A 13,055-nucleotide genomic window follows, 5' to 3' on the forward strand; every position below is an offset into this window, starting at 1 on the left:
GCCAGGTCAGCTTTTCAAGATGCCTCTCCAGAATCCTTCTGCCTGAAGATCCATCAGGATGAACTTCCAGGCCCTACCCACACTCCCGCAGCTGGGAGCAAAAAGCCTGCTGAGGAGCCAGGCCTTGGCCATTCCCATTCTGCGGGACCTGCGGGACCTGCTAAAGGAGCTCTTTCCACCACTGTTCACGGAGGCCTTCTCTAGTAGTTAGAATAACACACTACAGATGACGGGAGCCTGGCCCTGCCCTGCCCTGCCCTGCCCTGCCCTGCCCTGCCCTGCCCTGCCCTGCCCTGCCCTCCCCTTCCTGTTGGAGCCATGCTGACTACCCTCACAGGAAGTAGTACTTCTCCTAGCTATACCAGGTATAGTGTGGAAGTGCTGACTACACAGAAGTCACATGACTCACTTTCTAAGTGAGTAATAACCAAGTACTATGGGAGGGGGCTCCCTGTTATGAGGGAAGACACCTCTGGGGTCAGGAAGAATCCAAGATAGATCAGAGGCTTCTAATGGCACTAGCTTAGAGGACTTCAGAGGCCATCAATAATGTTGAGTTATCCAAAAAGGAGCAACAGGGTATGGAGAAAAGCTTAGAGCAGATACAACCTACATGCATTGAGACTATGCCTGAGTCTTCCCTCATGCACTAGAAGTAGGATCAGGATGAATGCAAGGGGGAAGCAATGGAGGTGAGACAGAGGGCTACAGATGAGGCTCAGGCAGAGCCCATCCTCATGTGCACGAAACAGACAGACTACACATTGGTCTTGTCCTGTCAGGTGATATCTCTGTTTTACCTCAAGCAGATGGAAACTATGAGTCTTTGGAACACTCACTGTGAATTCTGAAATATATGGACTGTGACAGAGGATGGGGTCTGCTCTCCACTGGACACAATGAAGACTGAACTAGCCGGGGTCCACGCCATGTCTTCGCTAAACCAGTTAAGAAGGTGATAACCAACCTTCGAGTACTTCCTGGATCCAGACCAAGGTTGAGAGGAGTGGGTCCAGAAGAGAAAACCTTTGCTCTAACAACACTGTGAGAAGCTGAAGATTGAAAAATGCCTGCTCACTGTGTGGTGATTTGAACGAGAACAGCCCCATAGGCATAAGATTGAGTGCTTGGTGCACAGTTGGTGGAACTCTTCGGGAATCCCAGTTCTCAGGAGGCAGAGGCAGGAAGATCTCTGAGTTTGAGGCCAGCAAGTTCCAGGATGGTCAAGGCTACACAACAGAGAAACCCTGTCTCAAAACAAAACAAAACAAAACCAAAAGGAAGGAAAGAAGGGAGGACGGGGAAAAAAAAAAAACGGGCTGAGTTAAAAAGGAAAAAGAGGGGTTGGGGATTTAGCTCAGTGGTAGAGCGCTTGCCTAGGAAGGCAAAGGCCCTGGTTGGTCCCCAGCTCAAAAAAAAGAAAAAAAAAAAGGGGGGGGGAGAATGAACACAGGGAATGAATGGGGTTTGCAAAAAGCGTATTAGATGCCATCTGCTCCCTGAACCAACCAGGTCCCTGTGAAGATTGCTGGGTAGCAATCTATGAGTCTGACTGCTGGGACAGTAGTTGATTAGGGAAGGTGACTCCACAGGTCCTTAAGAGTCTCAGGGGAGTCACCGGAACCAACTACAGTTCCAAGGGTTGCAGTCATTCTCTTTAGGTCCAAGGAACCTGCCATCTGGCCCACATGTGATGACTCAGTGTCCTCCAGGGATCACTACCCAGTCTACTCTCAGCCAGTCTCCAGGTAAGACACAGAACACTCCTGAGTTAAGGAATAATAACAAAAACAAACAACAACAACAAACAGACCTAGGTGTGGCTATTCTGGCATGTAGCCTTAGAACTGAGCAGATGAAGACAGAAGGGTCAAAAGTTCTACCTCATGCTGGAGAGATGGCTCAGTGGTTAGAGCACTGACTGCTCCTCCAGAGGTCCTGAGTTCAAATCCCAGCAACCACATGGTGGCTCACAACCATCTGTAATGGGATCCGATGCCCTCCTCTGTGTGCCTTTAGTCAACTACAGTGTACTCATATATAATAAATAAATAAATCTTTTTATTAAAAGTTCATCCTCAACTACGAAACAACATTGTGTCCAGCCTGGGCTGTATGGGACCCTATCTCAATAGAAATCCACAATTAGTCAAAGCACAGGAACAACTGACCGTGGGGCGCCTCTCCTCAACTGATAATGTCTACAACACAGCCGCCACACATAAGGCTCAAGGAACATGCAGGATTGTAGAAGCCCGAGGAGCAGGATGTCTGTGAGATAAATGTCTTCTGGATGACAGAGAGCTGCATCCTGAAGTCTTAACACAATCCACCAAACATTCTTTCTCCCTCCTGGGAGAGCTGCTAGCCTCTCCTTTGACTTATCTTTGTTGTGCAAATTATTTTTTTTAAGATTTATTTATTATATTTAAGTACACTGTAGCTGTCTTCAGACACACCAGAAGAGGGCATCAGATCTCATTACAGATGGTTGTGAGCCATGTGGTTGCTGGGAATTGAACTCAGGACCTCTGGACCAGCAGCCAGTGCTCTTAACCACTGAGCCATCTCTCCAGCCCGTTTGGAGCATCTTTTTGGCTTCGGGTGAGAGAACTGTGTGGAAGTCAGAGGCCGATTTGTGGGATTTCTCCCATTATACCTTGTGGTTCCAGTGATCATATTCAGGTCTTTGGGCTTGGTAGCAAGCCACTTTAACTGCTGAGCCATCTACCTGGTCTCCAAATTAAAAATTTCTATTAGAGAGTGTAATATCATGGGGTTTGTTGTTTATATTTAGACATAAGAGGAGAATAAAGTGTTGGCATAGGTACACTCAAGGCCACAAGTGTTCTGGTCTTAGGTAAGCATAGGTTGGTGGTTTTAATTTTTTTTAATACTTGTATGTGTTTGTACGCACGTGCATGAATACATACACACTTACACATTCAAACACAATCAGTACAACAGATGTGGAGGTCACAGAGCAAGTTGCCAGAGTCTGTTCTTTTCCTTTTACCTCTAGGTTCCAGGTCACTGGGCTTTGCAGCCCATACCTTTAACCTTTGAGCCATCTTATTGGCCCAAGGTGTTACTTTAGACACCCCCTTTTGACTGTGTTGAGCTTCAGACCCTAGCCACACTGCACTGACCAGCCGCATCCCTGGCCCCCAGTGTCCTTGGTTTTGCATCCTTAGGAGCCTGGTTTGGCAAATCTGTAATTGCAAGCCTTGGGGAGCTGAGGTTGAAGAATTAGGAGTCCATGACAAGTTTTGCTATACATTTGGAGACCAGTCTGGGCTTGAGGTTTTATCTCAAAAAAAAAAAAAAAAAAAAGGCAAGATACAAATCCCTTTAGAACGGAGCCTGGTGGTGCATGTGTAATCCTAGAACTCAGGAGGCTGAGGTAGAAGGATCTTGAATGCTAAGCCAGCTAGAGATGCATAGATACCAGGGCAGTACCACCCTCCCAGGCCCCTCCCACAAAAAGAAGAAGTGTCTGTATGGAGCTCACATCTATAATCCTTTTATTGTCCCAGTGGAACAAAAGTGTAAGGTCATAAAGGAGTGTGATGGCCAGGCTGAGGGACTCACTCACTTAGACGGTGCTCACAAGGGACTGTCTGAGATATTGAAAACCCACAAGCTCATAGGTACCAGTTTACCTAAGTGACAGCTGAAGAGGACACAGTTCATGGAGAGGAAGGCAGAGAAGCAAGAGTCTGAGGCAGCTGGGCTCACAGTGTCAGTCAGGAAACAGAAAAGTGAATGTGAGTGTGCTACTCGCTTTTCTCTTTTTATTGACTCCAGGGCCCTGACCCCACAGGATGGTGCGAGTCATATTCTGGATGTGTCTTTCCTCCTCAGTTAAACTTCTCTGGAAGCAGTTTCACAGAACAAATTCCGAATCTGACTTCTGATGATTCTAGGTCTTGTCTTGGCAAAAGTGACCATCACAATGGGCAATGGTCCCTTAGAGTCTAGGTATCCTGGACTGCCAAGCCCTGCCATTCCTCTGTTGCCGGCTATCACTGTGAAACTGGTTCAGCCCATCCATCACTCCTCAAATGTCCTTGATGTGCAGAAATCTATGGTGCTGTCCACACATTGATGGACCAATTCAGCCAAGATATGTCATGGTGTGCCAACTGTGGGACCCACTGACTCCCTACCTCCTACAACAGCACTGTCCTTGTTCAGTGTTTCTACTCTGCCCCTCACTCTCAACTCCCTTCCCACTTATTCAGTCACTAGCTGGGCTCAAAAGAGCTTTTCATACTTGGGGAATTAAAGGCTGCTGCCCTGGCAACTGTAGATGTGAGTACTAACTCCTTTCTGGACTCCCTTTTCTTTTCTGTCCTCACCCCTTAGCTCAGACACACTTCCTATAGGGGAAATCACAACCCACCCTCTCTACCTCTGGCCCACCCACCAGGCCTTCTAGCACGATAGCTCCAGAACTCATCTTTTTAGTGCCCTGCTTCCTGAGTGGTCATTTGAGACTTTGATTCAGGGAGAGTGAAGTAAGACGCCTCTCTCACTGTTAAATCCACAGTGGCTGCCCAACATCAGTTGTCCACTGCTCTTTAATGTTGCAGAGGAGGGAAATCTCTGAAACACGCAGCAGCAGCATCTATTGCCTTCAGACCTTCTAAGCCCAGTGTGGAGAAGGTGTTCACCTAAAACCGACAGGTTGAATAGGTAGGAAAACTATAAACTCATGCGAGCCTGACACAAAGACAGTCTGGAATGTAAAAACAAAACTAAATAAATTCAGTAAACTAAGAAGTCAGAAAAGGGCATCAGATCCCTGGGAGCTGGAGTTACATGCAGCTGTGAGTTGCTCTATGGGTGCTGGGAATGGAACTCTGGGCCTTTGGAAGAGCAAGTGCTCTTAACCGCTAAGCCATCTCTCTACCACCTCCTGACTGACCCCCACACCCCTACTCCCCTCTGGAAAAAAAAAAACTTTTAAAATAAACTCAAGCTGGGTTTGGTGGGGCACGTCTTTAATCCCAGTACCCAGGAGGCAGAGGCAGGTGAATTTCTGTGAGTTGGAGGTCAACCTGGTCTACATAAAGAGTTCCAGGTCAGTTAGGGGGTCTCTCTCATAATTAATTAAAAATCGCCTGGTCCCTTGGTCTTTTTAGCACCAACACAAGAAAAAACAGGTCTCAGAGTACAGCAAGCTTTGAGGCTAGCTTTGGCTATACATTGAGTTCCTGTCCATCCTGTTCAGGTATTAAAACAAGGAAATACACAGTAAAATGCCTGGTGACTGGGCAAGTAGCACATTCCTTTACTTCTAGCAATCCAGGGGCAGCAACAGGAGGATCTCTGTGAGTTGAAAGCCAGCCTTGTCTACATAGTGAGTTCAAGGACAGCCAGGGCCACACAGAACAGTGGTTCTCAACCTTTCTACTGTTGCAACCCTTTAACCAACCATAAAAGTATTTTCGTTGCTACCCCAGAACTATAATTTTACTACTATTATGAATCCTAATGTAAATATTTTTGGACAGTGGGTTGTCAAAGGAGTTGTGACCCACAGGTTGAAACTTGCTAACAGAACGAGACCCTGCCCCTCCCCCTCACAAAAAAAAACCCACAAAAACAAACACGAGATAAACCAGAGCACAATTCAAGATCTTCTCACACCTGTAAGCTCATCTATTTCAAGGCAGAAGGGGAGCTGCCACACAAAACAAACACCTACTCGTTCCACACGAGCCAAGACATGTTTGCACGTGGGCCTTGAACTCAGGGATCTGCCTGCCTCCGCCTCCAGGGTGCTGTCATCAAAGTTGTGAGCCACCGCGCCAGGCTTATGTTTTTGATTCTGACACTCAGGTGACAGAGGCAGGCATGTGGCAAGTTCCAGACAGGCCGAACTACATAGCCCATTCTGGGTCAGCGTGAAAACCATTACAAGACTCTGCCTCTAAATATAACACAACAAAAACAACTCGAGATGAAAGCAAGCTGCCTTTATAGCCAAAAACAGTGTCTACAATCTACTCAGAAGAATCAGAATCGTGCCATCTTGGGTCTCATGCCCAGGGGAGTGGCTAGGCTGTTAGACAGGGAGTCCTGATGGATATAAGTGGCTTACCAGACCTGAACACTAGTAGCAGGGCTCTGGACCCCAGCAGGACCAGGAGGTGATGCTAGGGCTCTGAGTATCTTCTCTGGCCCTTCTGAAGCTTTCCTCTGCCCTTTTTCCCTTACGTCCCCTTTGAGGTCCACCTCCTACACAAACTACCATACGATTAGACCGGAGTCTGGACCCGGTTCATCCTTTTGGATAGTGACTGGATCACATATCCAAGCACAGAAGAGAATAAACTGAGGTTCAGGTGACAGGCCAGTTACGGATTCCCTTCACCGTGAGTCTTATTAATAAGTGATGTAGTTTTCAATCTGCTAGCAAACTAATCTGTTCATGAGACAGAAAAAGCAAACCCTGAAAATAGCCCTGCAGAGAGACACCTCTGTCCAGGCTGAAATCATAACTGTGTTGTAGAGTTAAAAGCGTTTTAATCTTAGCACTAGAAAAGCAGAGACAGACCTCTGAATTCCAGGCCTGCATGCTCTACATGGTAAGCAGAGGTACATGGTAAGCTAGCATAGCCAGGGCTATGTGGAGGAACCCCTGGCTTCAAAAAATAATGAAAAACAAACAAACAAAAAAAAACCCTTGGGTTGGGGATTTAGCTCAGTGGTAGAGCACAAGGCCCTGGGTTCGGTCCCCAGCTCTGAGAAAAAGAAAAAAAAAAAAAAAAAAAAAAAAACCTTATCTAGAACACCCATTCAGAGCCTGCCCCACATGTGGCTCATACATATACAGCCACCAAACTCGAGAACGTGGATGAAGCAAAGAAGTGCAGGCCGACAGGAGCCGGATGTAGATCTCTCCTGAGAGACACACCCAGAATACAGCAAATACATAGGTGAATGCCATCATTAAACCACTGAACTGAGAATGGGACCCCCGTTGAAGGAATCAGAGAAAGGACTGGAAGAGCTTGAAGGGGCTCGAGACCCCATATGAACAACAATGCCAACCAACCAGAGCTTCCAGGGACTAAGCCACTACCTAAAGACTATACATGGACTGACCCTGGGCTCTGACCTCATAGGTAGCAATGAATATTCTAGTAAGAGCACCAGTGGAAGGGGAAGCCCTGGGTCCTGCTAAGACTGAACCCCCAGTGAGCGTGATTGTTGGGGGGAGGGTGGTAATGGGGGGAGGATGGGGAGGGGAACACCCATAGAGAAGGGAAGGGGCAGGGGTTAGGGGGGATGTTGGCCCAGAAACCAGGAACAGGAATAACAATCGAAATGTAAATAAGAAATACCCAAGTTAATAAAGATGAAAAAAAACCTTATCTAGAAGATTGTCAGAAACCTGCAATGGCCATTCAGAAGACTGAGGCATAATTGCTGGGACCCATTGTCCTCGTAGCAGAGAAATACAACCTTGGCCCCCCACATACACAAAGCAGAGGGCGTTTCAGATGGTGTCCACTCATCAGAAGTCCTTCAGGGGATGAAATCCTGGAAATCATGGACCCCATGGTCAGAGAGCAACATGATGCCTCATCAGGGCAGTGGGTTGTGTCCAAGCCTTAAAAGCTCCTGAGTGCCAAGTGTGGCAAGCTGGAGTTCTGGAAGGAAGTACAATGAGGGATGTGGCCCTGGTGCCATGGTAGCCACCACCTTGAGCCTTTTCACATTTACTCCACAGAGGACGTTTCCCAAGCAACCCTGGTCCCCAGAGTCTACTGCCCTTTAACCTCCAAGAGCATTATTTCCAAAACCAGTGAATGTTAACTGGAGCTGGACTCAAAGGCAAGCTGTAATCTAAGCTCTTCAGGAAGCTGAGGCAGGAGGATTGCAAGTTCAAGGCCTGCCTAGAACAGACTAAGTTCAGAATCTAGACTCTTCTCAGCACAAAGCTGAAGCAATCCCTGCCTCAAGTAGTTGGAAGGAGTTCACCACTGGGCCTGGCTAGCCGTGAGGTGGCTCTGTGACTTAGAGCACTTGTGCTCTTACAGAGGATCTGGACTCCATTCCCAGCACCCACATGGAGGCTCACGACCACCTGGAACTCCAGTTCCAGGGAATGACATCCTCTCCTGGCCTCCCAAGGCACTGAACACACATGACACACATGCAGACAACATGCAAGGAAAACACTCACACATGCTTCAAGTGAGTTTGCTTTTCAGAAACAGATACAGTCTTTAGATAACATCAGAATTTATTGAACAAATCAACAGGCTACACCAACTTTGATGTGTATAATCCACTAAATACTGTAATTTCACTTGCGAATCACAGCCACTAACAATTCAAGCTTTCTTTCCAATCTTAACCACGCATCGCACTACAGGAAATGATATGGAGGCAAAAAAAAAAAACAAACAAACAAACAAACAAAAAACAAAACAAAACAAAACAAAAACAAAAACCAACCAGGACAAGAAGAAAGAATTGGCGATGCCAGGCTTAGATGGGTGGGCCTTTCATCCCAGCACTGAGAAGCAGAGGCAGGCCATGGATCACCGTGAGTTAAGACTGGCCTGGTTACATAACAAATTCCTGGGTGGGAGGTGGGGGTGGGATTAAAGGGGCAGGCTGTGGATGTAGCTCAGGGTGCAGAATGTTTGCAAGCAAGACGCTATAGGTTCAGACCACAGAGTTGGCTGTCATGTCAATTCAACTCCCAAGCCCCACATGGTAGGGGTTCCAACTCATACAAATTGTCCTGGCCCCCACACAGGCACCACTGGACATGTGAACAGATGCTGTATAATGAAAAGCTTTGGGTCCAATCCCCAGAAAAAGCATAAAACCACGTGTGGCATTTACACTCATAATCCTAACAATCAGGAGGTAGGGATGGATCAACACGTAAGGCCAATTCCACCACTAAATTAAACAGGGACGCTAGCCCGGCACAGGGCGCACAACTGTAATCCAGGTGGAATTTTTGACTGAGGCCCGTCTGGTCTAATGAGTTCTCTAACAGGTCTGTATGGAGACCCTGTCTCAAAAAAAAGAAAAAAGAAAAAAAAAGAAAGAAAGAAAAGAAAGAAGAAATAAAAAAGGCCAGTCACAGAGGCATGAGCCTGCAGCTCCAGCAGAGACCGGCACACCCATGGGAGCCCTCTGGCTAACAGGTCTAGGCCTAGGTGAACCATCAAGCTTCTGGTTCCATGAAAGTCTTGCAAAGGGAAGGAGTGAGCACGATACACAGCCACCTGAGGTTTAACCACAGCCTCATCTGGAGAGACAGCACACTAACCGCAAAACAATTAAAGAGGCCCAGCAGTGGGGGATGTCATGTTGCAGCCTAGGGACAGAGTCAGAGCTCATATCAACCCAGCCTGAGAACACACATTATCATGGCCCCAGTACCTGATGTCCTCTTTAGATGAATCAGGATGGGAACTGCATCCAACAGTGGTCTAGGGTGTCTAATATTGTCATAAAAGCTTGGTTTCTTTTTTTTTCTGCTAGAGTTTGTCTACTTGTCCATACATTCCTGGTTCGATTTCCTAAGCTCATAAGTGGCATTTTATGAGTATAAATATATGACTTAACAGTGTCTGTCACAGTAATGCTGGGTGCTGGCTGACCCAAGACATTCGGTGTCAGCAATACAAACCAGTATTTAAATTATTTCAGATGTACATGCCTGAGTGTTTCACGTATATGCAAGACTAATGCACCACACTCATGCCTCGTGTGCCCTGTGAGTAGTTCTGGTTGGCTGAGCCACCATGTGGATCTGGGGAATCAATCAAACCCAGGTACTCTACAAAAAGCATCAAGTGTTCTCAACTGCTAAGTCCATCTCTCTAGTCCCACAAAAACTGCTACTCAATGTTAGTGTTGGACTAGAAAACGTATGCACAGCCACGATGTTAAAGGAGCTGTAAGGAACCAGGTGTGGTATTTTAAGTCTAAGCTCAGCACGCAGAAGCCGAAAGCAGAAGAGCCAGGAGTTCAAGTTTGTTTCTAGCAGTCATAGGACTCAAATCATCCAGGTAGGCCAGTCCCGTTTTCGACCATAAAATCCGAAAACCACCAGGCTGGAGGAATGCCCTTTTGCACCTGCCCAACCAGAACCCATGACGTCTGTCGATGTCTCACACTCCCTATGTCAAACACTCTCACTTTTTTGCACTCTAGCATCCTTTTCCCCTACCACTCAGAAGAACAACAGTCTAAAACCATGTGCTGGGCATACTCTGACCAGACGACACCTGTGTAATGCCCTCCATCTCCCAGTGTCCACAGGAGAGCGTCAATCTGCATCTCATTAGAGATGCCCAACAAGTCCCAACCCATCAGAGGGACATCACAACACATATTCTCCAGAGCAGACAGCATAAAACAAGACCTGTTCTTGCTGCCCAGTAGTCCTCTCCACATCTACAAACACAATATGAGGCTGAGAAATGACTTCGAAGTCCAGACCACTGTGATGATCACAGCTTGGGATAAAGTGGATCTTTGACGGTTGGGATTTCTGCTTGACGACGTTATGTGCCAGTTCCCTCAGGATAGGCATGGAGATGTAGTTCCCGTGGAAATTAAACTTGGTGAGCTGTGTACAGCATCTTAGGGCAGGTAGGATGGCACTGAGCTGGGAGTCCATCATTTGACAGCCCTCCAAATCCAGGGAAATCAGGGTAGATGCAGATTTCAGTAACAGAACTCTCAGGGGCTCAGGGCTCAAATGGGTCAGTTTGACCCATTTCAAATTCAGGTGTTTCAGCTGACTTGTGCACTGGAACTCGGATATATGGATCCAGTCTGATTTTGAGAGATTACAATCAATCACTGACAGGGTCTCTAAGGGTGTCTTTAGCCACCTAAAAAGAAAAAAGAAAGAAACAAGAAGGTATTTCTGGGAATATGCATGTGGTTCAAGATCTTCCTAATCAAACACATGGTAGTCTGCCCATTCATATCTATATTGAGGCCTGTCACCATCACTGTAGGAACAGCTCAATCCGAGACTACAATTCCTTTCTACAAATGAAAGACCAACACAGATATAACATCACATTTCCCATCTACTCACCTTCTGCTTGAGGTCAAAGCTGGGGATGGCAGTGATATACCACCTGTGATATACCACCACTAGGGACCTGACACAGGAGCATTGTGGGAAGTACAAGCCAACCTTATTCCCAATCTGGACTACAGGTGATAGATAGCCTCCTCTAAAAAGCCAGCCTGTCTTTGCTGGGGACTGTGCATGTGTGCAGGTCACCCTTCTTCAATGCCCCCCTTTCCCAATTTCCCTTAGACACTTCCTAAGAGAGAACTCAGAACCCGTTCTCACTTGATCTCATTACTGAGAAGCCCTCCTAGCCCTTTCCAGACATCAACTCCAGCTCTACCCTGCTCCTCTGTATTCATGGCTACGTGACTACCTCTCTCCAGGACAGCACGTGCCCTGATACTCTAGTACCTCGATAATGTCAATGTCCCAGGAGCTGCAGAGAGCACATGCCCACTAACATCTAAAGGACAAGGCTTCTCTCTATTCTGATGAGAAACCTGACCATCCCTCCTTACCAGAATAGCTCATCCAGATGGCCCTCTAGGAAGAAGACAGTGTCCAGATGCAGGATCTGGAGGCATTTCAGTTTAAGGAACTGAGAGGTGAACTGGGTGATGACCTGCTGCTTCTCCACTGGAGTCATGGAGAAGGCCTGCCAGAGGTGAGAGAGAATGAGACAGCGCAGGTTCCTCATGCGGCCCAGGTAAGGGGCGAAGTTAAGCAGGCAGACGGGATTGCTGATGCAGTACACACGCAGCTCCTGGATAGAGTCCAGATCCAAGATCTCCAAGAGTTTCCTATGGTAGTAAATGGACATTGCCCAGATCTGCAGCTTGCAACAGCACAGCTTCACCAAACCATTCCTGCTGTCTACCCATTGAACGAGGAAGGCCTCCGTGGAATCCAGCGGGCTCTCCTTGAGGACCATGTCTACCAGCACCTTCACTGGCTGTTTCACCCGTGTTCCTGAATGGCCCAGCACGGCTGGATTCTCACTACAGCCAGCAGTCCCGAACACGGGCAACCTGTTCCACAGCTTCAAAGGCATGACCCGTAAATCCAGCACTTTCAGCTTGCACCTCCTGCGGGGAAAACAGAAGTCTCAGCCCCTAGGCATTAAACACGCTCTGGCTCCCATGCCCTTGTCTGTGAATCCAGTCCAGTCCCCGTGGGAAGCAGGGCAGAGTCCTTCAGCCACTGCTGATGCGTGAATCCTGTCCGCTCCACAGCCCTCCCGCAGATGGCCGAAGCCCCTGTAGCTCTCCACGCTGGGGCCATCAGAAGCCTCCATTCCATTCTGTCTACCTTCTCTCCCCATTCTACCTGACCCCAACTGTCTGTCTGTATCCCCTTCTGGGTATCGCTCACCTGTGGGGAACTTCCTGGAAAAGCAAGGCATCAAACCCATACAGGACAATCTCTAAGATTCTCCTGTAGGCAGTCTTCCTACTGACCATGGCCCCCAGTGGAAGACAGGGGAAGGGCCACGCCTGCACCATCGCCTTGATGATCCCAACCAGTCTGTGTCTGCAGGCCTTTTTGAACAGTGACGGGAAGAAAAGTGAGGGCAGATCATCCAGGGCGGCGACAGCCAAGGCCTGGTTTTTCAGGAGGCTGTCCTCTGCCAGCTCCTGGAGTACGGGTGGCGTCTTGCAGCTCATCCTGAGGATCGATCTTCGGGAAGAGGATTCCTGGGGCGACATTTAGAAAAAGATGTAAGTGCCGAGACTGTTCTTGCCCACAACAGGAGCTAGGTCAGGGCCACAGTCACTGCTCCAAGAGTGGCAGAGCCCTCGGTTTAGCTCCTCCCATTCGGTGCTCCACTGACCACACCACCCCCCACTCCCTGTTGGCTCCAGGACTAGGGGATCACACATTCATAGCCACAGGACATCTTTTTTCTTTTAAGATTTATTTATTATATATAAGCATGTTGGTGTTGTCTTCAGACCCACCAGAAGAGGGCATCAGATCT

The 13,055-nt window shown here is 47.8% G+C and overlaps 1 protein-coding gene across 1 annotated transcript; it reads right to left on the minus strand.

Moving 5' to 3' along the window:
• Positions 1 to 9,106: 9,106 nt before the first annotated feature.
• Positions 9,107 to 12,771, minus strand: LOC116886362 (preferentially expressed antigen in melanoma-like protein 1). The gene is made up of 3 exons (XM_032887826.1): positions 12,449 to 12,771; positions 11,596 to 12,162; positions 9,107 to 10,883 (listed from the first exon to the last, which is right to left on the minus strand). The coding sequence occupies exons 1-3, from the start codon at positions 12,739 to 12,741 to the stop codon at positions 10,367 to 10,369; spliced, it is 1,377 nt and encodes a 458-aa protein (XP_032743717.1). The 5' UTR covers positions 12,742 to 12,771; the 3' UTR covers positions 9,107 to 10,366.
• Between the last annotated feature and the right edge of the window lie 284 nt (positions 12,772 to 13,055).

Source organism: Rattus rattus, chromosome 1 (assembly GCF_011064425.1).
Source record: "Rattus rattus isolate New Zealand chromosome 1, Rrattus_CSIRO_v1, whole genome shotgun sequence".
Classification (NCBI taxonomy): domain Eukaryota; kingdom Metazoa; phylum Chordata; class Mammalia; order Rodentia; family Muridae; genus Rattus; species Rattus rattus.